The 27,445-nt window shown below is 43.5% G+C and overlaps 4 protein-coding genes across 4 annotated transcripts; all 4 read right to left on the bottom strand.

Moving 5' to 3' along the window:
• Positions 1-1,919: 1,919 nt before the first annotated feature.
• Positions 1,920-9,549, bottom strand: LOC308070610 (olfactory receptor 5AR1-like). The gene has a single exon (XM_080404870.1). The coding sequence runs from the start codon at positions 4,316-4,318 to the stop codon at positions 3,293-3,295; it is 1,026 nt and encodes a 341-aa protein (XP_080260996.1). The 5' UTR covers positions 4,319-9,549; the 3' UTR covers positions 1,920-3,292.
• A 29-nt stretch (positions 9,550-9,578) lies between these two features.
• LOC308070615 (olfactory receptor 4D5-like) lies at positions 9,579-16,571 on the bottom strand. Its single transcript, XM_080404875.1, has one exon. It carries the CDS (start codon positions 16,558-16,560, stop codon positions 15,634-15,636), a length of 927 nt encoding a protein of 308 aa, XP_080261001.1. The 5' UTR covers positions 16,561-16,571; the 3' UTR covers positions 9,579-15,633.
• A 3,355-nt stretch (positions 16,572-19,926) lies between these two features.
• Positions 19,927-22,240, bottom strand: LOC308070614 (olfactory receptor 4S2-like). The gene has a single exon (XM_080404874.1). The coding sequence runs from the start codon at positions 20,867-20,869 to the stop codon at positions 19,940-19,942; it is 930 nt and encodes a 309-aa protein (XP_080261000.1). The 5' UTR covers positions 20,870-22,240; the 3' UTR covers positions 19,927-19,939.
• Positions 22,241-22,264: 24 nt separating this feature from the next.
• On the bottom strand, positions 22,265-27,429 carry LOC308070611 (olfactory receptor 4S2-like). The gene has a single exon (XM_080404871.1). It carries the CDS (start codon positions 25,580-25,582, stop codon positions 24,602-24,604), a length of 981 nt encoding a protein of 326 aa, XP_080260997.1. The 5' UTR covers positions 25,583-27,429; the 3' UTR covers positions 22,265-24,601.
• Positions 27,430-27,445: the final 16 nt, after the last annotated feature.

The raw sequence follows: 27,445 nt of genomic DNA, 5'->3' as shown, positions 1-27,445 counted from the left end.
ACGCTTGTATATGCATATACTTCCCTCGCCTTATTCTGCAAAAGCTTTTTTGTTTGGTTTGTGCCCTTCCTCACCAAGAAACACCAAAACCCAGTAGCACCGTGAGCTCGCCGAGCTGGATAGAAGGATGGTTGTGTTGAAAATTAATTATCCTTAAGCTAATCAGTGTGAAAGTTCAGGGCACCAACACAGAAGCCAGTCTCCAGCAAAAAGGATAATACTAGAGATGCCACAGGAACAAATACAACCTACCACCTTGAATCTTCTACAGTTCTTCACTAGGGAAGGAGTCTGTGGTTGAAAATGCTGTATAAGAACACCAGGATTTCTTTTTCCCTCAGCTCCTCTGATATAGGGGCATTGGGGTCAGATTCAAGCAGGAACAGAGGTCACAGCAGGTCTTTCCTCAAATCTAAAAGGAATAAGCACCAGAAGGGTGCCCTGACTCCCACACCTGCAGCTAGTGCGCTGTTCCAGGATGAGGGAGGTCTGACAAAACGTCCAAGGCTGGCTTATGGTAGGGCAGCATAGGGAAGTGGAGCCTCACATTTTTCCTGCTCTGCCTACCTAGTTAGGATGCATCGAATTCAATGAAAAGTCTGTGTGTGTAGGTGGCAAAGCAGAAACATGCCAGGCTGGGGCAGGGGGTCATAGTCTTCTCTTTCCCACATGAATCCATCTCTCCTCTTCTTGGCTTTCCCCGCTTCCCCATTAACCCTGCTTTGTCCTAGAAGTGTCTCTGGACCCTGAGACAGTTCACCCCAGCCTGGTGCTCTCAGAGAGCCTCAGGGGCATCTGCTTCACCAACACCTCCTAAGACCTAAGCTCTTGGCACTTCCCTGCCTAGCCCCGCATGCTGGGATCACCCATCTGTGCCTCCATCCACCACTGCTGAGAGGCTGAGGTGTGGAAAAACCCACTGGCCTGTGGGTGTCTGCAATAAATCAGGCAGCTGCTGGGTAAAGCACCCACACAGGAGAGGGACCGCTGGAGAGTGCAGCTGTGGCACGAAGAACATGGCCATGACCACTCCTTCTACCCCCCTGCTGCTCACAGCCAGAGCCATGCAGGCTGGGGTCCTCCTCAATGATGAAGCTGAGGAAGTCTCCTTTTATAATATGACTAATTGTTCTCACATCTGCGCTTCTGACATCACCTTCACTGAATCAGTCTGTCCCCTGCTCCATCCAGGCATACACATGGGCCACATTGATGCTGACCCACTCAGCACACATCAGCCCTCAGACTGGTACACACCGCTGGTAGCTGCTCTCCTCTCCAACAGGTACAAACATTCAAACAGCTAATAAGGTGTAAAAGGGAAATGCTTCCCGAGCAAATCTGATCTCACAGCCCCAGGCTTAACAACCAGAATCTTTAGATTTAGAAGGAAACCTAGCATGACCGCTTCCCCATCCCCATATAACATCTGCAGTAATTTCTCAGGCCCTGCAGAGCAGGACCCAGAAGCAGAATGGTGCTCCAGCCTATACTGAGCTTATACTGTGTTTTCTGTGCACATTTTTTTGGAGTGCAGACTGTCACTTCATCCACAATGATGCATGGTTTGTGAATTGCCAGATGGCTTTAGAATAAATAGCTTTTTTGAAAATTGTTTCCACTGTCATAGTTCAATAATTACAGGAAGCCTTGTGTAAACACCTGCTGCTCTGCTTGTAATAGGTAAATATCCCCTGTTTGGTGGTAGAGGACTCCTGATCTTTTTACCCAGTTGCTGACTAGTGACTTCTGATCTTTACACCTATTCTAAGTAGTCCATACTTTCTATGGAGCAGGAACTATGGACCAGAAAAGATAACCCTGGGTCATCTTGCTTGCCATTAAAGCTTGTGTTTAGAAAATGATCCCGACCGTACTGTAGGTCAGGACATTGAACTCTGTGGCAAGCTCTGTAGTGCTACAGCTACATGGGTGGCCTTACCAACTTCTTAATGTTTGACTTTGAAATTTAAGCGGTCTTGGAGGAACTTCCATGCATTTTCTTAAGTTAGTGAAATATACTTAAAAAAAGCACAGGAAAACCCTAGAAAATCCAAAATGTGTTACCCTAGAGAAAAGCTCTTCAGTCATTACAGTTGATTTTTGAACCCACTGTCAACTTGACCAACAGCTGAGAATGGATGAAACTTAAATTATTTCCACCCATTTAATATTAAGAACGTGCATTTATTACCCACCAATATATGAGTTCCTGCAGGAAAGTCATTTAAGCTTATCCTTTACATCAAGACAGCAACCACAAAAAAAGTCACCAAGAAAGAAATCCTTGACATTTGGTTTTAGTAAGGAGTAGCGTGCAAACAACAGTCACATCAGTTATTCAGCACCAGGCCCAGCTGTTGGAATGACACACCACGGCACTGCAGCGCAGCCCAAGGTCCATTGCAAGCTGCATTTATCATCCCAGTGTACAGCTTTGTAGCCACAGCACACAGAGGAGGCTGCACAGCACTCCCCCTCTCCACACATCCATTTCCACCTTTTTGTCAGCCACACCTTCACTATTCACCTAGAACAAAGCTGTTCCCAGTTATGGATTCCCACAGACCTAAAACACACTCTGTAAACCTTCCTTCACCCTGCCCACACCAAGAAAAGCCATGGCATGCCTCTGCAACAGTCACAAAGCCGATGACTGCAGAGTCTTTTTCTTCCCCCCACCGGCCATAAAAGGAGTTTTTGAAAGCTATCTGATGTATAGACATCAGCATAGTTGGCATCTCTAGTTTATGGGAGTTGATTTACACCCTGGCAGACTCATCTTGAGATACATGGTGCAAACTAGGGCCACATTGTGCCTGGTGGCACTGCAGGTGTTGTGGCTGGATTCTTGGCCTGCTGGTTGAAAACACACCCAGACTGATGACCATGGTGGCAAAGGAGCCTTCCTTCCAGTCAATATCCCAAAAGGATGTGCTTATGGTTTCTGCAGGAGCAATGTGGTCAACGGGGGGCACTGGTCCCATAAGCTGCTTTAGCATAGAAGAATGTATATCCAAGTGTGCCTACACCAGCAATTCCCAGTATTCACGCTCTAAGATACGCATCCAACACCTGTGTCTAAGGCTGAGGCTCATCTAAGCTTCCTCTGGGTTCAGTGGAGAAAAACATTACCAGCTGAAGTCATCCTCTCTTGTGATAAGGACCTAAAGCTGGGCCATCCAGCTGGCCTTCTGGAGATGCACACCTCTCCCTTTTAACTGTAAAGGGAGCCCAGAGAAGGAGTTTTGATTCCAGCATCGAGCTTTTAGATGGCTTAAGTTAGAGAAGATCAATCACAAACTGTGGTGCTGATGCAATTGCTGGGGTTACAGAGGCCACCAAAACCAGAGAGATGTTCTTTTCTTGTTAAAGCAGTTCTTACCTGGCTGATCACTCTTCTTATGGCAACTTTAACTTCTTTGTTCCTCAGACTGTAGATTGTGGGGTTTAGCAGGGGAGTGAGGATTCCATAGAGCATGGAGACTATCCTATCCTGGTGAGGTGAATAGGTGGAGGAAGGCCGTACATACGTGCAAATGGTTGTCCCATAGAAAAGGCATACTACAGTCAAGTGAGAACCACAAGTGGAGAAAGCTTTGTGCCTGCTCTCAGAAGAGTTCATGCAGAGGACAGCCAAGAGGATATAGACATACGAGATCAGAGTGACCACAAAGGCGCTGCTTCCAAGGACCCCAGCAACTGTGAGAATTACCAGTTCCCTACTGTAGGTAGGTGAGCAGGAGAGGGCCAGCATAGGAGGAATATCACAGTAATATTGGTCAATATCATTAGAATCACAAAAAGCGAGTGTAAAAATCAAAGATGTGTGCAACAGAGAATTAAAAAATCCTGCTACCCAGGTGCCAATGGTTAGGTGAGCACACAGTTTCATACTCATGATATTCATGTACTGCAGCGGGTGACATATTGCAACATAACGGTCATATGCCATCACAGCCAAGAGAAAAATCTCTGTGCCTACAACATCAATGAGGAAAAACAGCTGGAGCATGCAGTCAGTGAATGAAATCACCTTGTTCTCAAGCAACAAGGCCTCCAGCATCTTAGGCACAGTGATAGTGGGACATAAGAGATCCAGTAAGGATAAGCTGCCAAGGAAGAAGTACATGGGGTTGTGCAGATGAGTGTCTGTGCTAATGGCAACAAGGATCATGATGTTGCCTGCCATGGTGACCAAATAAATGATCAAAAAGAGCACAAAGAGAAAAAAACAGACTTCTGGAGCACCAGAGAGGCCTACAAGAACAAATTCAGATACTGTTGATAGGTTGAACTTCTGCATCTTATCTTTCATTGCAGAAATGATTGCAGAGGTTTACCTGGAAGAAAGAAGAAGTTTTAACTTAGTCAGAATTGCATCTCCCTTTCGAAAGGGTGTGATTTGGGTTTTTTTTAGTCATTTTGCAGTCCAAAAACATTTGCAAGTTTGCATTGACACACTCAATTAAATTTTACTCACAAAATCCTAATATAAAAGGCAAAATATAGGTATTAAGCATAACAGTGATTAATCAAAAATGTTTAATTCTTACAAGTCATCTTCTCGGACTGAAGAGCTGAAAGTTGAAGACAAAGATACCTTGGTTGGTCACAGCCCCAGGCAACTGGCTGGACTTTGGAGGTAGCTTTACTCTGAGCAAGGGGGGTGGAGTACAGACCTCTAGAAATCCTTTCAGCATGAATTATTTAGCAATAATAATATCACCAAAAGGGCCTAGATTACTAACTGAAGCTAAAGACTTAATTTTTTTTAGGTGAGTAATGCTATCACAGAATTAAATCCCTGGCAGGCAGACAGGTAGTGTACCCCAGGTACATTTTTGTTTTTTCAGCTTTATCCAGTGGGATATAAAAAGAAATATAGCCTGGTATCCAATTAAAGACCTCCCTGCTTCTATAAATTTTACCCTTTAGACTTCCATAACCGTATTAGTACTTTTAGGATCTAGCTGGACTCCCCCCAGCCTCCCCTCCTTTTCCCAATTCAAAGCAGCCTAGGAAGACCTGGTATTGAAGGATCTTTCCATCTACCCTCCATTGCTACACTGAATGTAACTCAGTGCTTATGGCAGCAATTTACATATAGCTCTATAGAAAGACAGTTTGGCACAAGCACCTTTTTGCAGCTTAAAGCATGATTGTGAGATGGTGTGAATATGGACACACACTCTTATTCGTAAGAGATACGGACAACAAATGAAATATTGACTACGATGTCCCATCTGAGACTGGCTCATCTGTTGTCTCATGTTCTCACAGAAGCTTGCTTCCAGCTAGAAAAGGACCAAAGTCAGAGCCTACACTGCTGTAAGAAATATTTCAGTCAGCAGAAACAAAACGCACATGGTGCTTTAAATCACAGCATCACTTGTTCTTAAAACTGGGAACTTACTCAGGTGAAATACAACAGAAGCTTAACACAGAAATACTCACTGCTACAAAGAATTAATTACTGGTAATATATAGTTGTCTGTATCTCCAGAAAAGATGACTATCCTTTTTCTTCTTTCTACATCTGATTAGATATGATGGAAAATGACGTTACTGTAGACCTAGGAACATCAATCTATTCAGGAAGTGATGGATCCAGATTTAGCAGCATAGGAATATTCATACAAACATCTGCAAGCACTGGCAAAAGTGCTAGCTTGACTGCAAGGGTAAGTGCCTCTTTCCTGTAATGAGGTTTTATAAACATGTGAAGATGTATCTGGGGAGGAGTGTCTCTGAAGCTTTTTGGGATGCTACCTTTATGGCATAGATGAGGCTTTTCCAGGCTGTTGTCAAAGGGGATTAGAAAGGTGATAAACAATTACTTCATCCTGAACCCTTTTGTAGGACCGTTTTAAAGGGCTGTAGTTTGATACTTGAGTCTATACCCAGGCAAAAGAAATAGATGGTGTCATTCTCACTAGGTCCTGCCAGCCCACCTCAGGTGCCATTCCAGGTTACTGAAGTTTTACATCTCACAATAATTTAAAGAAATGACAACACTGGACTAAACTACAGCCTTGAACTTACTTTATCACAAACTGTTTTCAGACCAATTTGTCATGCTCTGGAGCCTGAGTCTGTTGCTTACACATACTGGGTCAAAATAAATTTGGCAACAACTACTCTGCAAAAGAGCATACCTTAGGCAAGGGCAGTGGGAACAGTGTCTTTGCAGGGTAAAGAGCAGAACCTGAGTGACTGCTGTGGAACAGTTGTACTGGTGTTGCAAGGGCAGCTAGCACAGCATCATACGCCAGTATAAATTCCTTCCATGTTGATTCTATGGGCAATCTCTAATTCTTGTACTGGAGCAACCTTTAAATTTTGTGCAGTCCCTACAGAAATGACAGAAGATACGCCACTTGTAAAATCCATGCACTACTTGAAGCAGATGTGTGCCCTGGCATAAGAAGGAACAGATTACCAGCACTACTTTGAAGAGCTAACAAAAATTCCCCTCTGGCTCCAGGAAGCATCCGTGCATTATGCACTCATTTATGGGAGCACACTTGATGTCTGATGTACAGGAATAGGAACAGACCTGTTCCTTTTCCAGTATTACCTGCCCATAACTTCTGCACTGTTAACAGGGATGATAATGTTTGTCAATCATTCTTAAAGCCCATTTGCTATGTTTGCAGCATGTGACTCTTAGAAAACTAATACTCCTGCATATATGTCAGAAGGTAAATTGAAGTTCTCCAAGGGTTAGAAAGCACAGGCCTGCCCTGCCATGGATGTGTAGAACTGTGGCTGGGATAAATCCATGCGGTCCAGATCTTTCTGTGTACTGCACCTAGCCCTAGGACCATCAGACATCACACTTCCCATGAAGTTTTGCAACTAAGAACGGAGCTAATAATTTTGCAATAAAACCAGAAAGAGATACAATAGAGATCAATCTCCTCCATATCTGCGAGAGCTAGGACTGTGCCCTTTCATCTTCCTCAAGTGGCTTCATGGCCCTTCCGCTGCCAGTTACCCACTTTCCCACGAACAGCCACAGGAGGGCAATACCCCACGCAAAATCTCTACTGCTTCGAAGTATATTGCTGGGCCAGCAGTCGACACTATGTGCTAATGCTGCCCACAAAAAGGGGCCTCCTGCTATTGCTTTTGGTATTTTTAATCTGAAACTTTATGGCTAAAGCCCACTGCTGACGATCCAGTGCTGACAATCCAACCTCAGGACAACATAATGCCTGACGTTCTGCTAAACTATTCACTGCTAGCTGCCAGCCTGATGTACATCTCACAGAAGAGAGATACTTGAAGCCAACCCAATCTAAGCAGTTTTAAAGCTGTGCCCCCCGGCAGCGCAATGCAAATAACTTTGCTTGACCCACAATCTTTAAATAAAATTGCTTGTAGACCAGGACCTCTTCAGGTTTTCTCAGGATTCAACAAAAGCATTGTAGAGATCCTGCCAGCTTTCAAAGTACTTTTTTTTTTTTTTTTTTCCCTCCTTTGACACAGTCTTTCGCTGTCCTCTAGATTAGGGCAATAATCAAACCTGAGCATAAACTCAGAGCTGCTAATTTCCAGGAGAGATAGAACTTGAGATTTTAATGATGCACAGTGGAGCCAATTTACACACACTTATAAACTCACCTGCCAAGTTGCACCATTGCAATTTGTCAGGCACCAACTTTTTAACAGCATCTACTGAGGCCTTATTAAACTCATCCCAAGCCATTTCTGGAGAGAAAAATCAATTATATTAAATTACTTGTCTTGAGACACAGGCTCCCAAAAGTCACACAGAATTTGCATTTGGCTTCCTTGTCAAAATCAGAGCATCTATCTCAAATCAATACATGCATGGTCTGCATAGCATTTCCTCATAGAAAAGCAAAGGAAATAGCAGGCACTTCTCCTGGAGGATGCATGGAACTTAAAAAGTAGGAAATTACAGATTTGTAGTTACAGATAGAATAAATAAAGAAACAGCTGAAATTCAGCACTGGTTCTGGTGAGGACTTTATCATAAGACAAAAATTGTTAGTCATCTACTAGGAGTTACCAGCCTGGCATGTCCATTTTGCACTTTCCCTTCAGCCTCCCCAGCACAAACATTTCTTCTTAATGGCACATACCATAATGCTGAGGGAACAACAATGGCAACTAAGAAATGCTGTGTTGAACTGAAGTGTCCATCACCAACACAGACTATGAAACAGATTGCCTCACATGAAGAAAGCTTTCACAGTACAACTGAAGCATAACAGCGCACATCCCACAGGTGGTCCAGGCCCCACAGCTTCCCCAGACAAACAGCAAGGTCCTTTCTAGTTTTAACATCTAGTTTTAGGTTTTGCTCTGCAACCTTATGCCGTGGAGCGTGACAGAGAGACAAGACTGAGTGTTTGAATATCTCCACAGCCTCTCTGGGTGACCTTTTCCAGTATCTGACCACCCTCAAGTTGCTCCTGCACGCCACTCACAGGGTTGGCAGCCAAAGGTAAATAACTGACCCCTCCAGCTCTGTCAGTGCAACTCATGTCTCAAACCTTGCCTCACAAGCACCCCACTGTTTGATCAAGGCTCCCAAATCCTCATTTCTTCCCCCATTTTCCCTGCTTTATCAATGGCCAAGAGCATCCCCATCCCATCTCGCCATGTGTACCAACCCACAGACTCAAATGAAGCCTGCTAATTAGATACTTGGGAATGCAAGGTTCAGTCCCCTGTTCCAAAAAGAGCTTTGGCATCCCAGGATATAGTCACACAACAAAAGACCACGCAGAGATGCCACTTGCCACCACCAGTGAACATCAGCTGTGGCCTCACTATATTGCAACGCCTGTCGGACTGAAAATACCTCAGGGCCAAGGATAACCTGGCTGTTGTGAGGGAACCTACGCATCCTGGGTGGTTGAACTGGCTGCAGCCAACACCAGTGTGGCCTGTGGAGTACATGCCAAGGTGGATCTGAATGGGCAGAGCAAGGAACTTGGCTGAGGAAGACGCTGGGCTGCTTGGGGAAGAAAGTGGCCCACCACGGTGGTGTGGGTTCGGCTGAATGGGAGGATCCTGGATCGGGATGGAGGACAGGCAGAGGAAGGGAAGGAGGCATCAGAGGAGTCATGACAACACAGGGGGAGGAGAAAGCATAAGTCTAGTTAAAACCAGGGCCCAAAGCAGGAGCGAGCAGTGCACCTGAGGGCAGGATGTAACCAAGCAACAGGAGGACTGGGCTGGCTGCAGGTAGTGGCACAGACCGAGTGCTGGCAAGGGTAGAAACCAACTACCCTGACCTCGGGCCTAGGGCATACCATATTTCAGGCAATAACAGACAGTGAGGTGACCAGAAATTGCCGAGAAATTCACCTACATGTCCTCAGCAGATGTCCTTAGTTTGCACAGAGAGGTGGTTCTGCTCCTAGGCTCACCACCATTGCAGCCCAGTGACATCTTTCCAAAGCCCAGCTGAGCTTCAGTTTTACAGCACAGCCACCTCTGCTATTTCAGTCTGCCCACACGCCCATGCACATATGAGGACATCTTTCCCATAAGCTCTTCCTGGGAGATATCAACTGAAAATAATTGGGAATGTAGTTAAGTCTTGCATGCTTAAAGATCAGTGTGGCAGACATAAATACAGAATTGTTCATAGATCAACCACTTAAATTTCACTTTTTTCTCCTGTTGCATTTGTCATGGCTCTTCCCCTTAAGAGAAAATACCCAACATTCTTGGACTTCTACCTTAGTATCCAGTGGCAAGTTCAGCACAAAGCAATACTGGCAGAGAAATGATTTACAGTGGATATGCCAAGTCTCCAGGTCTCTGCGGAGGTCAGCAAGCACTTCGCAGGCCAATTTCACTGCAAGGATACAGGTAAGAGGGGCTGACACTATGTGGCAGAAGAACTTCAAACTAATGAAGTATCTCATAAATATCTAAAACCTGGATTTGTGAATAGGTTCACAAAAAACAGTAACAGAAGTAGCAAAGATAGCTAATTGCATCCCTTCTGGCTCTCCAAGCAGGACCCTGTCTCCCATCCCAGCCTCCTCTGATTCTGCTGCCCAACCTGTTCACTTCCTTACAACCACTTAGGGAAACACACAGGGCCATTCAGCCCAGCTCAAAAATCTACTGATCCTGAAACAACAGTTTCAACTTAACACAAGCTGCTAAAACCCGCAGGCTTATTGAGAAACAGAATGATGACAGGAGCAATCGGGGTTTTTTAAAGTTATATAGACTCATTGCATGTGGGAAAATAAGCCCCTTAGCTGACAAAAGAGCCACTGCCAGTTTGCACTAGCTGCGTGCAAACAGCAGCATCCCTAGGGCACAAACGCATGCTCCCCCAACCCCCCCCCAAACTTTGGAATACTCTGCCAAGGGCCACCACTGTGACATTACTCACACTGACTGTAATCCTCTGCTAGTAAGAGCTTTGACCTTTGTCAGAAGCAGCTTTTGATTACCACAGACATGAACTTACTCCATCAGCTTATACCAGCTCCAACCTGTTGGTGCCCCTGATTTATACCTGCTGAAGAAATGAAACAAATGAACATCAGCTGAATAGCTGCCCCACCAGCTTTGAGTAGACTTCCACTGATTTATAACAGCTGAAGATTTTTCCACCTGCTTCCCATAACTGTGCTTACACTGTTTTGAGGATTTGGTTTATAGGCTTCAGTGGTACAAAACTTATTTTTACCACAAATGTTTTTACCCAATATCTTCAGTGGAGGTGTTAACACTCTACCACACAAGAAATTCTGAAAAATTTACTGTAATAGAGTACTATTTAGCCCAGGGATTTTATTAGAGGCAGTGGTGATTCACCAGAGTTGGGAAATGTCAGTGAAACACAGAATACAGTGAAACCCCAACACTGGGTGACCAGCCTCCATGTGCTAGGGGGTGATATCCTCTAACCTACACCTTGGCTATGTGGTCTTTGCAGAAGCTACGCTCGCTCGTATCAGCCAGAGATCTGGTTGCTTCTCCTCAGTTTAGATACAGCATTTTGCACCAGATGAGACATTTCTCCTAATGATTTAAGTGATCCTGATCTATGAATATCTTAAACTATTCTTACTTCTTTTAAGCCAACTGCCTAGCTAGTCAAATGGCATAGTTTGATTTTAATCCATTATTACATTTTAGATCGAGAAGTTTCAAAATGCCAAAAAAGTTTGGGGAGTTGGTATCTTATAACATTGAAGCATTTCCCTCAGGGAGATAAAACATGATTCATGCCTATTTCCATGTCTAGTTTTATCTAAAAAAAAAGTACAGTTATTAAATATTCTATGATTGTCTATGATTTCTATAATATATGCCCTGAAATTTCTAATAAAAACTTTGCTGAAAAGATTCAGAATTACACATTTTTACATTTCTCAACTGAAATTTACCCTAATTGACCCAGAGGACATTTTAATATTTCAACATCTGCCTCTAACACAAAGGAAGATTACACAAGTAGGACTTCACCATTAAAAAGAAATATCATTTGCACAGATAGGAGATATTTGGAAATCTGTCTTGACCAGGAGGATCTATGACTCATCAATGCTCCTGATCTTCCTGTTTCTACCGGTGTGGGAGTGAGAATTAATTTAAGACAGCACTCTACTGGAGGAGAGACAGAGAAAGTAGAAAGCCTCCCACTTCCTCTGCAGCAATTCACCTGCCCAGAAAACAAGGCTGGGATCAAAGCACATGTTTATTCTCCACCTAGTCCACTCCGTGCATCTATCCTGGGGACATAACAACCATAACAACGGGAATGGTATCTGTGTGCTCCTCAGTACAAGGCTGAAAGTCCAGACAAGCTGCAAAGGAAAACCGTTGTAGTCTTCTGTGTTGTCATTGTCAGAGTCTTAAACTGGAATTAGTCAACTAGTCACTGCAGTGATGGCTACAAAAGACAGACATGTATCTGGTGCTGTGGCCCCTCAGCTCTTTCCATACAGCATCTCCAGAGATTTCCCTGTGCCCTGGGCAGATCAAATATCTCAGACCAGCACTGCAGCACAAGCAAAGAGATTTGATGCAAGTAAGATGGAGGAGATGTGGGATGCAAAAAGTCTCACCTAACAGTAACCAGGTTATCAGCTCTCTCTTAGTGAAAGGTTATATACAAGCAGATCCAGAGGACAATCTATGACCCCTAAGATGAATTTGCAAGAGGGATAGGATTATTTCTTTTCTGAGAGGGCCTGTTTCTTTCCTCTATTATAAAGGCAGCCTAGACAACTAGATTAGATCAAGTCACCTGCTATTTAAATAGGTTAACATCAGAGAGATAAATCCTACTTCCTAGAACTGTTGAATGGCTTGGGTTGGAAGGGACCTCGCTGTATGGGCATGCTGTATGCACACCACGGGCCCATGTTTCCGGATCCACTGCACAGCTGCACCCAGGAGATGCACTGCAGCTCTGAAATATCAAACCAAGCAGCATCACATGTCACTCTGACAATCTTCATGTGCACACTAAACCAGCTGGATTTGGGGACTGCCTCTCTCCACCGGGTATGGAGGGAGCTTGGATGACTAGATCAGACGTAGACAATGCTTGTACCTGCTTATTGGCAGATAGCACCAAGTTTTTCACATCCAACCCTCTCTACTTTTTCCCCTTTAAAGGTGTATTTTTCCCTATTGAGAGACCCTGAACCATCTAAGCTCCAGAATGAGATGCTGCAGTGGGATGCCCTAATTTAGGTGGGATAACACCAGTCCTAAATCATTCTAGCCCAAAGAAACTTCCAGTGTTCTCTTGGTGGCAGACACAGAACTTCTGATGGAGTTGGTGATATAATTGCTGCCTTCCTAAAGGGTAAAGTTTGCTGAAGGAGTACAGAACCTGCAGGGTGGAAAGGTCAGTTATCAAAAACACATTGCAGAACAAAATCCTTTTGTGTTTTCTTTAGCCTTCCTCCCAAAACACTGTTGCTCTCTCCCCAGGTAGAATGCCGAATTGTGTCACTTCTTCCTTTATAGATTTTCCCTTGTATGATTTTAATAATTCACTTGTGTGAGAGAAGTATGACTACGTTCCGAAAAACATTTAAAAAATCGGCATCCTTCTATGTCTAAAGAAAATCCTACAAACAAAATCTCCAGGTCTTTAACTTCCCTGCAAACATGCGTAGCAGTGTGTGAGTTAAATACACTTGGCATATGTTCCATCTGGTGGCCAAGCACAGCAATAGCATGTCTGAGGGGGAGACGATTCCTCTACTGGATTTATTCCTTTGAAAATTATGATCCCCCACAAGTGAAACTGTTTAGCAAGTTTCTGGCTTTCAACATTTATGTTTAATATTACCAGTTATAAATAGCTCCATCCTTTTAAGAGCTTATATTTTGTAGCTACTTGACTGTGATATTTGTTGTTTGCTGCTGCTAGTTGTCGCTAACGTATCACCTTGTGTTATATTGTATTGAAGGCTATACCACTGCATTATGTATTAATGTGGTGACAACAATGTATAAGATGTACTCTGTTCAAATAGCTGAGCACGATTCTAGCTATAAGCTTCAGCAGCAGGCTGAATTTCCAAGTCATTCCAAATATGGATAAGGGCGTTGATTTATCTCACCCAAATCTGCCCCAGAATGGAGTCCATCTGATATCACCACTCTAAGCTCCCTTTGTGGTCAAAAAAAAAAGCACTTTTCGGGCACTGTTCATCTCCCCTTAGAACAGAGATGCTCATGGCCTAGGATCCAGACATCTTCACCGTTAACTAAAAAGATCAGATGAGAAACACAGGTGAAGCTGATTACTTCTGAGGTCACGTACCTTACATCAGGTACAGCTACAGACTGATAAAGGTGTAGGAAGCAAGAACTCATACCTTGCCCTTCAAACTGGGGGATCCAAGTGCCTCAATGTAAACATAACCCCACTGCTCTCTCATGTACCCTGAAATACTGTGTCATGCTACCCTGTCACGCTAAGGTAAGACAGGTCTTTGACCACGTACTAAGGTAAATAAAAAGACTAATTCTTGCTTCTTGTGGGAGGGTATCCAGCAGTTATGCTGGTTAATACGAAACTTGTGTTCTTCCGGTCTTCGAAATAAGTGGTGAAAGACCAGTTTCCCATTTCCAGTTTCTCCCCTGTGACGGAAGGCCAACCGTTCTGTCACAGCTCCTGTTTGATTCTGCTAGAGCAGCGGGTTTCAACACAGGCAGAGTTGCTGGCTTTCCATGTTGGGCAATAACCTTGATGTGCATTTCAGCAGTGCCTGTATGACCCGAGCAGAAGCTGCTGTGTAACTGCTTGTTAAGTCTCTCTGGTAGGGACTGAGTTACCTGCCAGATTTCCCTTGCATCTTTGATCTCCCAGTATCTATACATCCACATAAAAGTTCCACTGCTAACCTGACACGAGCCTTCTCAGAGCTGCTTTTTATTTGTACAGTGCTGGGAGTTACCAAAAGTGGAATAAGACTATTCCGGGATGCCTAGACTGTAATATCCTAGTTCCACATCGTCCTGAAGTGATGCTTTGCTAAATGTAAGCCCAGTTTTAAAGATAAACTGACTTTGTTATTTCAAGTAATTCCAAAAACGCCTAATAAACAGCAGTCCAAAACCCAAGAAGCAGTCTGAAACCTAAGAGGCCTAAAGCTGTGGACAGCACAGTCTCTTTTTCTATGCATCTAATGGTTTTGGAGCTGAAGGAGAGGAAATTATTTTCTTTCACCAACAATGTGGAAAGAGGGGTCACTCAGGCTCCAGAACCACTTTCTAACCAGATTTTTGTGGTAGCAGTAGGTAATATGGTAAGAAGGGATCTGAAATGGTTTTGAAAAGGCTGTGGTGGTGGGAAGAGTCCATCCATTTTTATGTGAAACAGAGGAACATCATGGAAACAAATATCAAAGAGCAAAGACAAGACAACAGGGGGAAAAAAGACACTGACAAAGAGCACAGTTTTTCAGGTCTTTCCGATTTGTAGTTCAGGCAAAAGAAATATCCACACCTTAAAAGTTTCCCCATCTTTTGTAATAAACAGTGACAATGTTAGTGCAAGTTCTGTTGGTTTACTCTTTCCAAGCAATTTTCAGAGGCTGCTCAATGTTTCCCATTCATGTAGATCCAAGGCTCAAGTGGTTGTTGTTTAGACCCTACTATATTCCACAGCACAATTCCTTTTCCCTTAGAATTTTATCCCAAACATCTGAGCTCTGCCCAAGCAGAACTTGTAATTCACTCACTGCATCACAAACCTCAAAGCATAACGCTGCCACTCTGTACTCAAGAGTTTGGTCCTCCTGACTTCACTTTGAGGGCGCAGAGAAGGACATTCTAATTGTCATCAGCAACTGCAATTATAATTGCAAAGCGATGTGATCAGTAAAAACCTTACAAATGTCTCATCTGTCCTGCAGCAGTGAAAAATCCATAGGTGGACTGGGGGGACTTATAGCCCACGAAACAGGGAACAGTGCCACTGAAATCTACAGGTCTGAAGAAACCAAGGCTAGGTAAATCCCTTAACTGGAATTAAAACACCCTTTGGATTTCAGATACTGCCCTACGTGTTGGATTCCAGCCCTGTTCCCATGCCCCAGTCTGCCATTAGTCTGTAGGAAGGTAACTCCAGGTTTGCTGCAAAACCAGCTTGTCTCAGGAGCCTCTGCAGCGCTTCCACAATTTCCACATGGATGCCTTCATTTCCTTATTCCTCAGGGTGTAGATGAGGGGGTTCATCACCGGGGAGAAGACAGTGTAGATCACACAGATGTGCTTGTCCAAGGGCAAGGTAGAAAAGGGACGGAGGTAGATGAAAATGCAGGGTACAAAGAAGAGGGTGACAACCATCACATGCGAGGCACAGGTGGAGAGTGCTTTCCAGTGCCCCCCTGTGAAGTGGACCCTGATTCTGACAAGGATAAATGTGTACGATATGACCAGCACCAGGAAGCAAAGCAGGGATATTAAGCCGCTGTTGGAAGCCATGAGCCACTCAGTGATATAGATGTCTGTGCAGGCAAGCCGAACGACAAGAGGCATGTCACAGAAGTAGCTGTCAATTGTGTTAGGGCCACAGAAGGGGAGCTGGATTGTGAGCAGCGTCTGGACAATGGAGTGGAGGAAGCCCCCAGCCCAGCAGGCAGACACCAGGGTCCAGCACACCGGCCGGCTCATGATGGCTGTGTAGTGCAGGGGCTTGCAGATGGCAGCGTAGCGATCATATGCCATCACAGTCAGGAGAAACATCTCTGATGCCCCAAGAAAGTGCAGAAAAAACAGCTGAGCTATACAGTCTGCAAATGCAATGGCCTTCTTCTGGGAGAGCAGGTCCACCATCATCCTGGGAGAGGTGACAGAAATGTAGCAGATATCTATGAAGGACAAATTGCAGAGGAGAAAGTACATGGGTGAGGACAGCTTGGGGTCAGTCCTGACTGTCACAAAGATGAGAAGGTTCCCCAACAGAACCATGATGTAGGCCAGGAAGAAGAAGACGAAGAAGAGGACTTGCAACTCCCTTGTATCAGAAAGCCCCAGAAGGATGAATTCAGTCACATGGGAGAAGTTTCCTGGTGCCATCGCTTCAGCTCAGGCTCCCATAGCATAGGTGTGGGGTGAAGTCATGGGCTGATCAGGGAGAGAAGGGGATGCACTACAGCTCCAAGGTTCATTGATGATAGAGCATGGTGCATTTACTGCTCTTCTGCCGGCTAGGGAAAGCAGTGTCACATTATAAATTGTGGTGAGCAGTGTTTGCAAAGAGCACTGTCCACCTCTCTTCTCCTGCCTTCCCATTCCCTTTGCACAATTTGGAATATATGTCTGCAAGTCACAGCACCAGTTTAGAAATGATTCCGCTTTTCCCTCTCTGCCTCTCTCAAGGGCTCAGTAGTCTTCCAGAGAGGGTGAACAGACTATAGCAATCCTGACATTGCACTAGACAGAGACCTGCAGAACAGGCATCGCAGTGTGAGCACAACAGCTCTGGCTCCCTGTACAGTCAATGAAGAGGAATAAACACCTTAAAGGCATGACTTGGTTTACCTTGTTTAGATCATTACACTATAGTGAGATGACATATCCCATAGAAAATAGTACTGCAGTCCTTGAGTATAGATGGAGAGCAGATACCCGCTCCATGCTAGATGAATCCAATGCAATCAACATGAAATTAACTCCATGGCATTTGTTGTCTGAAAACATTCTAAATCATTCACTCCAAATCTGTTTCAAGTTATTCATGTGACAGGTCAGGGCATTGTTCCACTCTTCTTCCTCCTGCTTGTAATTCCCACATTCTGGCCCTTGTTTAAGTTTCTTGTTGCACAGAAATTTGTTTCAGGAGCTTTTCAAGTGGTTTTTCTTTTTCTCACAGGTTGCAAGCAAATGTTACTGTGATGATATAGGTGTCTCATTTTCTATCTATCATGTGGACAGAAAGATCCAACAAGGCAACACCTCCAAGGCTTTCTGAACTGACCTCTGTGTTTCCCACATCTGCCTTCTCCCTAAAGTCATCCCATCCCAGCACAATATATAAATGCTCCGGTAACATACTGGAAGTAAACATGGGCAAAAGACAGTTTTCTGCCAGTGGAGCTGGACCTGTGAGAACTGTGTCATTACCAAACTCCAAGCAGCTACCCAAGGGCCTTATTAAACAGTTTTGGTGGTTGGGTCCCTTGGTGTGCAACAGCACGTCAATTTACTCAGTCACCTTCTGTGTGTGGAGTCCTGAAGGATGATAAAGAGAGAATAAGGCATCACATGCTTCTAAGCATTCAGAAGCCTTTTGTATGAAAAAACAAGTCTCTGGCAATAAAAACATACATGTAGGGTTGTACTACCATTGAGACAGTGTCAGGCATCAGGAAATGTTGCTTGAGATGAGAGATGCTGCAGAGTTAGGACAGGTAGCATTGGTGGGAGACTGCAGTCACTCAGGGATAGACTGGATCAATACCTCATCGGGATGAGATTTAAAGATAAAATAATACGAGTGTTCATTCCTTATAACAAAGGAAGGTCTGCACAGTCCAAAGATACCAGTGGTGTGCCAGTGAGAACTGTGGCTTGAGTTCAAATCAGCTTGAACTGACTGGTCTGCCCGTGATGTTCATTCATAAGAGATCCCCCTGTCTTTGTCTCAACCCACAAGCTTTAACTTTTTTGTCTCATTTTCTCCCCCTGTCCTCTTGATGAGGGTGAGTGAGAGAGGGGCTGGGGGGTTGTCCAGCAGTTAGCCAAGGTAAACCAAACACATGGCATGAACTTTAAAGACTGGAAACTAGTTTCTGAAAGCATGCAATCTAGTAAAAGAAGAAATGTGATTACTGAATTTTATGGCCATTTCTGCTACATCTTCAGGAGGTGAAATGAGTAGCCTCTTCCAGTTAGGAAGAACCTGGAAAACTAGAAAGGAAATCTTGGTGACTATGTGCCTGTCTTTACACCCTAACAGCAGGAAAGATAAACCCTTCCTCTCTTTCAGTCATTGTTACCTTTTTCTCTTCCTACTCTGTCTGGAAATATGGAGAAATTATAAAAACTCTGTCCGAGTAGTCTTGGTTTACTTCTAATTTTACTACCATCATAAAGTAATGAGGGCTTATTGCTGTATTCAATCTCCATGTGTCACCCTTGAGGCAAATGAGTGAGTTGTCAACTATTTGAAGGACATTCTGTTCCTCTGCTTTCCCTCTCAAAATATTAGTGTCAATAGAATTTTTTAGAAAATTCATGCCTTGACCACAGGCAACCAGTTTGCAGTAGAAGAGCAGTGCCCAGACTCATCAGATTCTACGGGCATTTCTACATTTCTGTACTGGAAATGGCTGAGGAAAATGTCAACCAAACAGTAACATTCTTGTTAGGAAGATGAGGAATGCTCTCCGTGTTCAGCTAGGAACTTGGTTGTGTTTCAGCATGATCAGGTATTTAATGCTCATATTTCCACTGAGATACATATCCTTTAGGTAATACCAGTGTAATGGCTCCAGAGTACTGGACAAAACATTAAATTTCATCTAATATCTAACTAAAGCTATGAAAACTGTCTTGATAATTCCACTGGAGTGGGGATCAGTCAGCGCCTATGGTCTTTAACAGTGCTCAGATTGCTGCCCTGGTAGGTTATAAAGGTCACCTATGAAATAAACTCAAGGTCTCAGAAAGGTGTTAGACAGCAGGGCTCCTTTAAATGAAATTGATCCAAGCAAGAATAGCCAGAATTTTAGGTTTATAGTACAGGGAAACTCTTTTTAATATTTAAATATTGGTGTTTATTTATTGGTGTTTCAGTACAACTTGCCATCTCTCCCTGTCATTTGGAGACCTAATACAACCTCCTACTTCTCTCATGGTCCTAGTTTGCCATGAAATTAATCCCATTTGAGCAAAGGCTTCTGGCTTTCCTTAATGGCTTGCTTAGTTCTAGAGACCTCCTGTTAACACATCAAAATATGTTAGATGAAAGCTGCCAATACTGTGCTGGACCGAAAGGTTTGTTTACTCTTGGAAGATTAGTACCACCTTTGTGCAGAAATGTAAGGAGATGCTACTGTCCAGTCCAAAGGTTTTAGTTGCAAGTAAGAAAGAAAAACCTCTCAAAATACTTGGCTGCTTCTCCTAATGCCAGGAGAAGCCTGGACAAAGACCCAAGATACAGCTACGAGGTGCCTGAAAGCAAATGCCACAAGACTTCCCCAGTGCTCAGGTTTCGTAGCTGACAAGAACGTCACATCCTTTTGAGTGACAGGTCCCAAAAAAGCAGAGTTACATAAAACGTTGAATTTTGTGTCAGCCCTATTCTGGACAGCTGTGCAAAAGCAGAGCAACATCACTGGAAAGTCTCTTCTGAACACTTCTCTCTCCCTCCCCATGGTGTCTTAGGCTCACACCATCTTAAGTTCACACCATCTTAAGCTCACACCATCTTACACACATACACTATGTGGTTTCATCTCTCACTCCTCTTCACTTTTCTGCTCCACAACTTTTTCATAGCATTTTTCACCTCTTCATTTCGGAGAGTGTAGATCAAGGGATTGAGCATAGGCGTGATGATGGTGTAGAAGACCGAGACTATCTTGTCTGCTGAGAAGGTGGTGGAAGGGCGCATATAGATGAAGATGCACGGACCAAGGAACAGAACTACAACGGTGATGTGAGAAGTACATGTATAGAGTGCTTTGAGACGCCCTTCAGAAGAGCGTGTCCTCAGAGAAACCAAGATAACAGCATAGGACACAACAAGAACAACAAAACAGCTCACGGAAATCACACCACTATTGGCAGCCACGCTGACAGCAATGATGTAGGTGTCAGTGCAGGTCAGCTTCATCAAAGGGTGAACATCACAGAAATAGTGGTCAATCTCATTGGGCCCACAAAATGGCAGCTGAATGACCAGCAGGGTCTGCACCACTGAGTGTACAAGGGCTCCCACCCAAGAAGCTGCCACCAGCCAGCCACAGGCATGTTTGTTCACAATATTTGTGTAATGAAGCGGCTTGCATATAGCAATGCAACGGTCATAGGCCATCACTGTGAGAAGGAAGATCTCAGTGCACCCAAAGAAATGGCCTGCAAACACTTGAGCTATGCAGCCCACAAAAGAGATTGTCTTCTGCTCAACAAGAAGGTCATAAATTAGTTTGGGAGCTGTGACAGTAGAGTAACTGATATCTACAAAAGACAAGAAACCGAGGAAGAAGTACATGGGAGAGCTCAGCTGTTCACTTGTCTTTATAGTAATGATGATAAGCAGGTTTCCAAGAATGATAGTGCCATAGAAGACTAAGAATAACGACAAGCACACTTTTGCTAATGTCTTGTCTCGTGTCAGTCCATAGAGGATGAACTCTGTCACATTGGGTTTGTTCTCCATAGACACCACATAGACAGGATCTGAAGCACAGAAAAGAGACACCAGCTATGTCATTAGACTTGGGACATTATCAGTACACAAACATAGTAACCACTGGTATGTTAAATATTAATCATATTTCCTTTTCTGTATTTTGGGGACAGTTTCTTTTTAAAGGCAATGTTTCCCTCAAGGACTAACAAGTGATATCCAAACCAGAATTTAATAACTTTTTCAGATTATTTACTTGAGGAGGGTAGTAGAAATAGTACCCTCAAGAATCCTAGTCCTCACCTTTTCCTCTTTTAAAAAAGCCTAATTACCAGGTTCCCTCAAGAGCCACTTTTACCCTGTAATGTTGTTCTGGAAATAAACATTGACCAAAAGAGACAGTGTGGCTATAATTCAAGTCTCAACATTGTGATCATGGCCTGAGGAAAGTCCTTGCACAAGCAGTGATTGTACTTTCCTTTTCAATCCTTTAAAGGATTGAAACAGAACTACTCCTTATTATCTCTCTGACTGTGATAGATGTGATGAAGTTCAGTCACAGAAAGATCTGTCCAGTGTTTTCTCAGGCTGCCTTTCTTACAGGACACAAATGAACTCATTGGAGCTAATTTGCATTAATGGTGCATTAGCAGGGGTTTGTATACCTCACCCAGGTCCTGGACTTGGTGTGGAACACCTCGTGAATACTCCTGTACTGACACTGGGGTAAGGAATGCACCGCCAGTGACCCTCCTTTACTCACAAACACCCATGAACGCACCTTTGTGGCATTCCCATGCAATGCACAAGTATCACTAGCATCAATTTATACATGAAGATAGAAGTGGCAAAATGTAATAACCTTGTCCGTGATATCAGCAAGTCCTTTGGGGTCTGAATTCTATCCAACAGTCATGGACACTCCGTTCTTTCTCCTGAGCTCTCTGCCTCACCTCCTGGCTACTCCCAGCTAGGGCAGCAGAGGAAAGGCTCTTTAGTATCTCTATCCCTATTTCCATGCCCCCCCACGAGCAGAGGGAAAGCCCTGTGGGGAAGAGCAAAGTCTGTGTGTCATGACCATTGTTTCCTGATAGTCCACCTCAGAGAAAGTAAGACTGAGCCCATATGAAGACCTGTCATCAGTTCCCGAGTCCTCTTTGTAACACTGACAACATCCTTCTGACAGACTTTTCTGGAAATGGCATATAACTGGGAAAAAAGCAAATAGACACCAATTAAAACAAAGGCTAAAAAATCTGCATTTGGGTTTTTTCTAATTCATAAAATGGATCTGACAGAAGTCACTCACCAGAAATGCCTGTATTCAAAGGTAGGATTTCAGTCACACTTGAGCAAAACAAAGGAACAATATCAGAAAACTCACACAGTTTATATTTGTCAGTCTCTGAGAGTTTGCTTCCTATTGCTCCTCTGATGACCTCCTCTGCCTGCTTTAGGTGGTTTCATCAGGACGTCTCAGCTGCCAGTTGTGAGATGTTGTGGTAGCAGTCCATCTCTCTGCCAGTTCTGAAGCTTACAGTGGCTGAAAAGAGCAGCCTGACCCTGCGTCTGCATTTCTCATTCTGCAAAAAACAACTTCCAAGAGCATCTACAGGAACAATTATCTCTCACAAGATGGGGAGGCTGCAGCAGAAATATTTAAAGTAAATCGCACAGCAGAAGCACAAGACTGCCAGGAGTAATGAGATCCCAGGGGCATACGAAGTTTTGTCAAAAATCATCAGTGGACAAGAAGCTAAAAATTGTACTTTGGATAGCTGTTGTGGTACTCTCTGGAGAGTGATGTTGGAATGTGGGCATCTAGGCTGTTACATTGCACAGGGCTTTGCTTGCTTACTTGTCTGTTTGCTGTCTAGATAAATAGACTTTATTTACTATTGGATATGTATTTCTTCTGGAAGCATTTCTGGTGCAAGTAAGTCACACCTGGCCATTTGCAAGATTTATATTGATCTTACCTTTGCAATCAAATATTCTTGAAGTAAAGATGTCTGTTACACAGGACATTTATGTAAATTCAGCTTTCTGTCCTAAGCCAGTATTTCTTACATGCGTTCTCATTTCTTATTAACTTGTTCTTGCCATTGCACAGTGACAGCACAAAAGAATATGACAACTGTGCTATAGACAATGCAAAACGCAGAAGCAACTCTTCAGCCCAAGCATTAATTTCTTATAAGAATTCGTACCAAAGCGTAGAGGAGCCTAATGCTGTTTTCAGTGACACCTTCTATAAGCTATGGTCAAATAGTTGCCCAGCAGCACCCAGAATTGAGACCTACAGAAAAAAACCTAGGTGTTCACCCCCAAAGCATTAAAAAAATTAATCTATTTTTCATATAAATATATATGTCTGTATATAATTTTGTGTGTGTGTGTGTAAATATATAAAGTTATAAGCCCTAGCCTGGGCTGGGAGCACCCTGTAGCCTTGAATCCTACTTAAGTCACATTAAGGTGTAACTCAGGGGCAGATGTTTATAGGGAACGCAAGTGAAGAAATAAAAGTGCTTTGTTTACTTTGGGGTGGCACCAAGCAGGTCTTTTCCTTCCTTTCTCAGCTGATGGGGTGGTTTTCTGCTGGCAAGGTAGGGGCTGGGATCTCTTGTTTCATTGTGGCTTCCCAGGTGGGCACCCTGAGCTGCTCAGAGCTTACCACCCTGTGCCACTGCATTGGGCTGGTCTTTCATCCTGATGTTTCTTCTCTTCCCTTCTCCTTTCCTTCCTTTCCCATGGAAAACACACTTCTTCCCTTGTGTGGCTGTGTAAATGTTGGGCTAGGAGGTGGCTTGCATACTGGAGTAATTCCTAAACAATCCTTTTTTTTTCCATTGACACATGAAACTCTGCATCCAAATGCTGCCTTTGGTGACTCCTTCATTTCTTACAGTCAGCAAGGTGCCTTTATTAGATCTGTGATTCTGTGTTAGTCTAAAGATTAAAATAAAAAACCTGCATCAGAGCTGAAGGATAGAGGGGACAGTTGGAAGGATAGCATCAGTGACAGGTGACGTAGGTAGAATTATAGAATGGTAGAACAGTTTGGGTTGGAAGGCACCTTTGAAGATCATCTAATCCAAAATCCCCAGCCTCAGGCAGGGACATCTTTCACTAGATCAGGTTGCTCAAAGCCCCGTCCAACCTGACTTCAAACACGGCAGAAAGAATTTGCTGCACCAGCAGGAGAAGGGGAGAAGCTCCCCATCCTGTTACCTGCATCAGCAAATGGCCCAAACAACACCTAATATCAGGTTATTAATTGCTAACCTATGGATTCAGCTACCGCAATGTGGTTCTCGTAAAAAGGCATTTACTACAAGTGGAAAGGGATCTCTGTTTCCAGCAGCAGGTGACATAGTCCTCTCTTTCCCAGACAAATGGATTACTGAGCAGATGGAGTTCATCTGAACATTTATACCTGAGTAATGGGATGCTCTACCTGGACAACATTTACACTATTTTGGATAGTATTTATTTAGACACTGGTGTTGGAGTTAGTGCTCAGGAGCCCCACGCCTGGGCTTGCACTAGCTGACAAGAGAATACACACTGAACATCTGCTTGTCACAGGGTTCACAATGTCTTTCAAATCAAAAGATGAAACTTCAATGTTTTCCTGATTACAACAGCAGCTAACAGAAAGCTTTTCTCTGAGAGCCACTTCTTGGGGAATTTTCACAGAAGGAATTATAGCGAAAGATGCTTGATTTTCTCCCATCCTTTGGAAATGTTACCACAGCTCTACACCTTTCCATTTTCACTTCCCACTTTTCTACTCCACAGTTTTCTCATGGCACTCTTCACCTCCTTGTTTCTTAGCGTGTAGATGAGTGGGTTCAGCATGGGTGTGATGACAGTGTAAAACACTGCCACGGTCTTGTCCTTTGGCAGATTGTTGGATGAACGTATGTGGATGAATGTGCATGGTCCAAAGAACAGAATCACCACAATGATGTGGGACCCACAGGTGGAGAGGGCTTTCAGCCGCCTTTCAGATGTTTGACTTTTTAAGGAAACCAGGATGACAACATAGGACACAACCAGGAGGAAGAAACAGCTCAGAGTCATCACTCCACTGTTGGCAACAACAACAATGCCCACAGCGTAGGTGTCAGTACAGGCCAGTTGCAGCAGGAGGTGGACGTCACAGAAGTAGTGGTCGATTTTGTTAGGGCCACAGAAGGGGAGCTGAACGGTTAGAAGAGTCTGCACTGCGGAGTGCACGAAGCCTCCTACCCATGAGCCGATCACCATCCGGCCACACACACGCCTGGTCATCAGGCTGGTGTAGTGGAGAGGTCTGCAGATGGCAATGTAGCGATCGTAGGCCATCACTATGAGGATGAAGATCTCTGTGCAGCCAAAGAAATGTACCCCAAACAGCTGTGCTATGCAGCCCACAAAGGAGATGGTTTTCCTTTCAACAAGGAAGTCAGCGATCATTTTGGGAGCTGTGACAGAAGAGTAACAGATATCTACAAAGGACAGGTAACAGAGGAAGAAATACATGGGGGAGTTCAGATGCTGACAGCTAATTACAGTGATAACAGTGAGTAGATTTCCTGCCACAATAATAATATAAAAGAACAGAAACATCACAAAAAATATTTTCTGCACCCCTTGATTCTCTGAGAGGCCCAGAAGAACAAATTCCTTCACGCTGCTTGCATTCTCCATGTTAATCTGTTGGCTGGCGATATGCAATGGACAGCCTAGGCACATGGAAAAATAAAGACAAGTGATTCATCAGGTTTCTTCATTATTGAAAATGAACTATTTACCAGAAGTGCATACACACTAACGAATACATAGGATTAGGATTAAGTTTATGAAGTGGGGGGTTTTGTCTTTTCTTTTTTTTTCTTTCTTCCCCCCTATGTATTTAATTTCCCTGCATGAGACTTCAGCCATGTCTATCACTGCACTGAGGCAGATGCACTCTGTGATATGTGCCTCCACCCTGGTCCTCCAGGATTTTGAAGGACTGGGTCTGTGGCTGGCATGCTAAGGACAAGGCCAGAGTGTTCACCTCCAGCACCATGGGGCATACAGATATTTAAAAGTACGTTTGCCCTCAGTGTAGACCAAGTCCATGATAACAGTCTTTGTAAAAACAGTGCCTTCAAGAAAACCTGGAAGTATTCCTTGGAATGCTGATTTATAACTAAAAATGATCTTTGAATTGTTGTTCAGAGAGGAAATGAAACCACTCACAGAGCAAAAATAAAATCTCCTGTGTATATACATTTTGAAACATAAATTTGCAGCTTCATGGACTGAACAATGAGTTCTAGGAAAATTGTCTATCATGGTAAAACCAACACACAATTTCACATATAACTTACTCTAGTACTTAGTTTGCTCTAAATCTCAGCAATGTTCCATTGAGAGGAAGGAAGAATGAAAGGGTCTTTTCAGACCTCCTGTCAGCATGGTATGAATTTTACTCTGTACTGATTTGTGATACGCTCTGGGGGATATTCTCAAGGGTTAATTTCTGTTTAATGAAGCCAGCCTAGCTGGTGGTGAAAGTCTTTTTATAGGCAGAACTGCTAAACTGGGGTCCTTTACAGAACCTGTTCTTTTTCTATTGATTGAGAGGAGCCTAAGTAAATGAGTATCACCAGGATAAAGTTAACTTCAGAGAATAATCATTTTTCTCCCCTAAAAGTAGCTCAGAGTTTTCCATAATGCCATTCCCCTTTTATGTCATTCCCCACCCCTCCCCCCTTTTTTTTTCTCTGTGTGTGTGTGCATACTATAGCTAAACTCCTTATCTCTAGGTGCTTCTACATCTCTACATTTTCTTTTTTCAGACATGGTCACATTCCAGTGTGAATGTGGGGCTTCTTTGGTTTGACCTGTTCCAGCTATAGCTCCTTGAGTAGTACATGTCACTAGTAAATAAATTGCGTCTTTTAAAAAGAATTAGTCCTTAACATTACCAACTTGCCACTGTGCAACCAGATATCAGAATTGCTTGGCTCAAAGAAGCCAGGAAACCACTAGATTAAACTCGTTACAGGTTTTAACCAAAAATAGGTTTGAAACAAACCATCAGCTGTATGGTACTCATCCTAGTGTCAAAACTTTCCCAGTCAATGTTGTTAAAACCGCCATGGCAAATCCTGCTCAGTGAAAATACAAGCAGCTCTTCCTGTTTGTGCAGGTGATCTGAGCAGATCAGTGGAGTGATTAATTTCATTCAAATTATCTAGCACCTATTTAAAATTACAGCAAGGTCAGAAATTCTTGTGTAGGCAAAAACTAGTCAATCATCCACAGGAAACACGGCAATGGAGAAAACCCAAAATTGCTCTCAAAACCAAAAAGTAAAGCCTAGAGAAGTTGAGAAACTTAGGGACTTTTCCTGTGCTTACAGCTGTACTAGCAGTAGGTAACAGGTATTCAGGAAGCAGGGGTAAAATTTACATGGGTAATTCCTTTTCTGATACATCTCCAAGAAAAAAAAGATCAGTAAGAACAATGTGATCTCAATTTCTACGTAGTATCACCAAGCTGTGATCCTCTCCATCCTTCCTCTTTTCACTTAGCACTGCCATAGTGTTCTACAGAAAACAAAAG

This window comes from Falco punctatus (assembly GCF_963210335.1).
Source record: "Falco punctatus genome assembly, chromosome: 10".
In the NCBI taxonomy this organism is placed as follows: domain Eukaryota; kingdom Metazoa; phylum Chordata; class Aves; order Falconiformes; family Falconidae; genus Falco; species Falco punctatus.
Note: the sequence above shows the minus strand (reverse complement) of the source record. Positions and strands in the feature narration are given on the sequence as shown.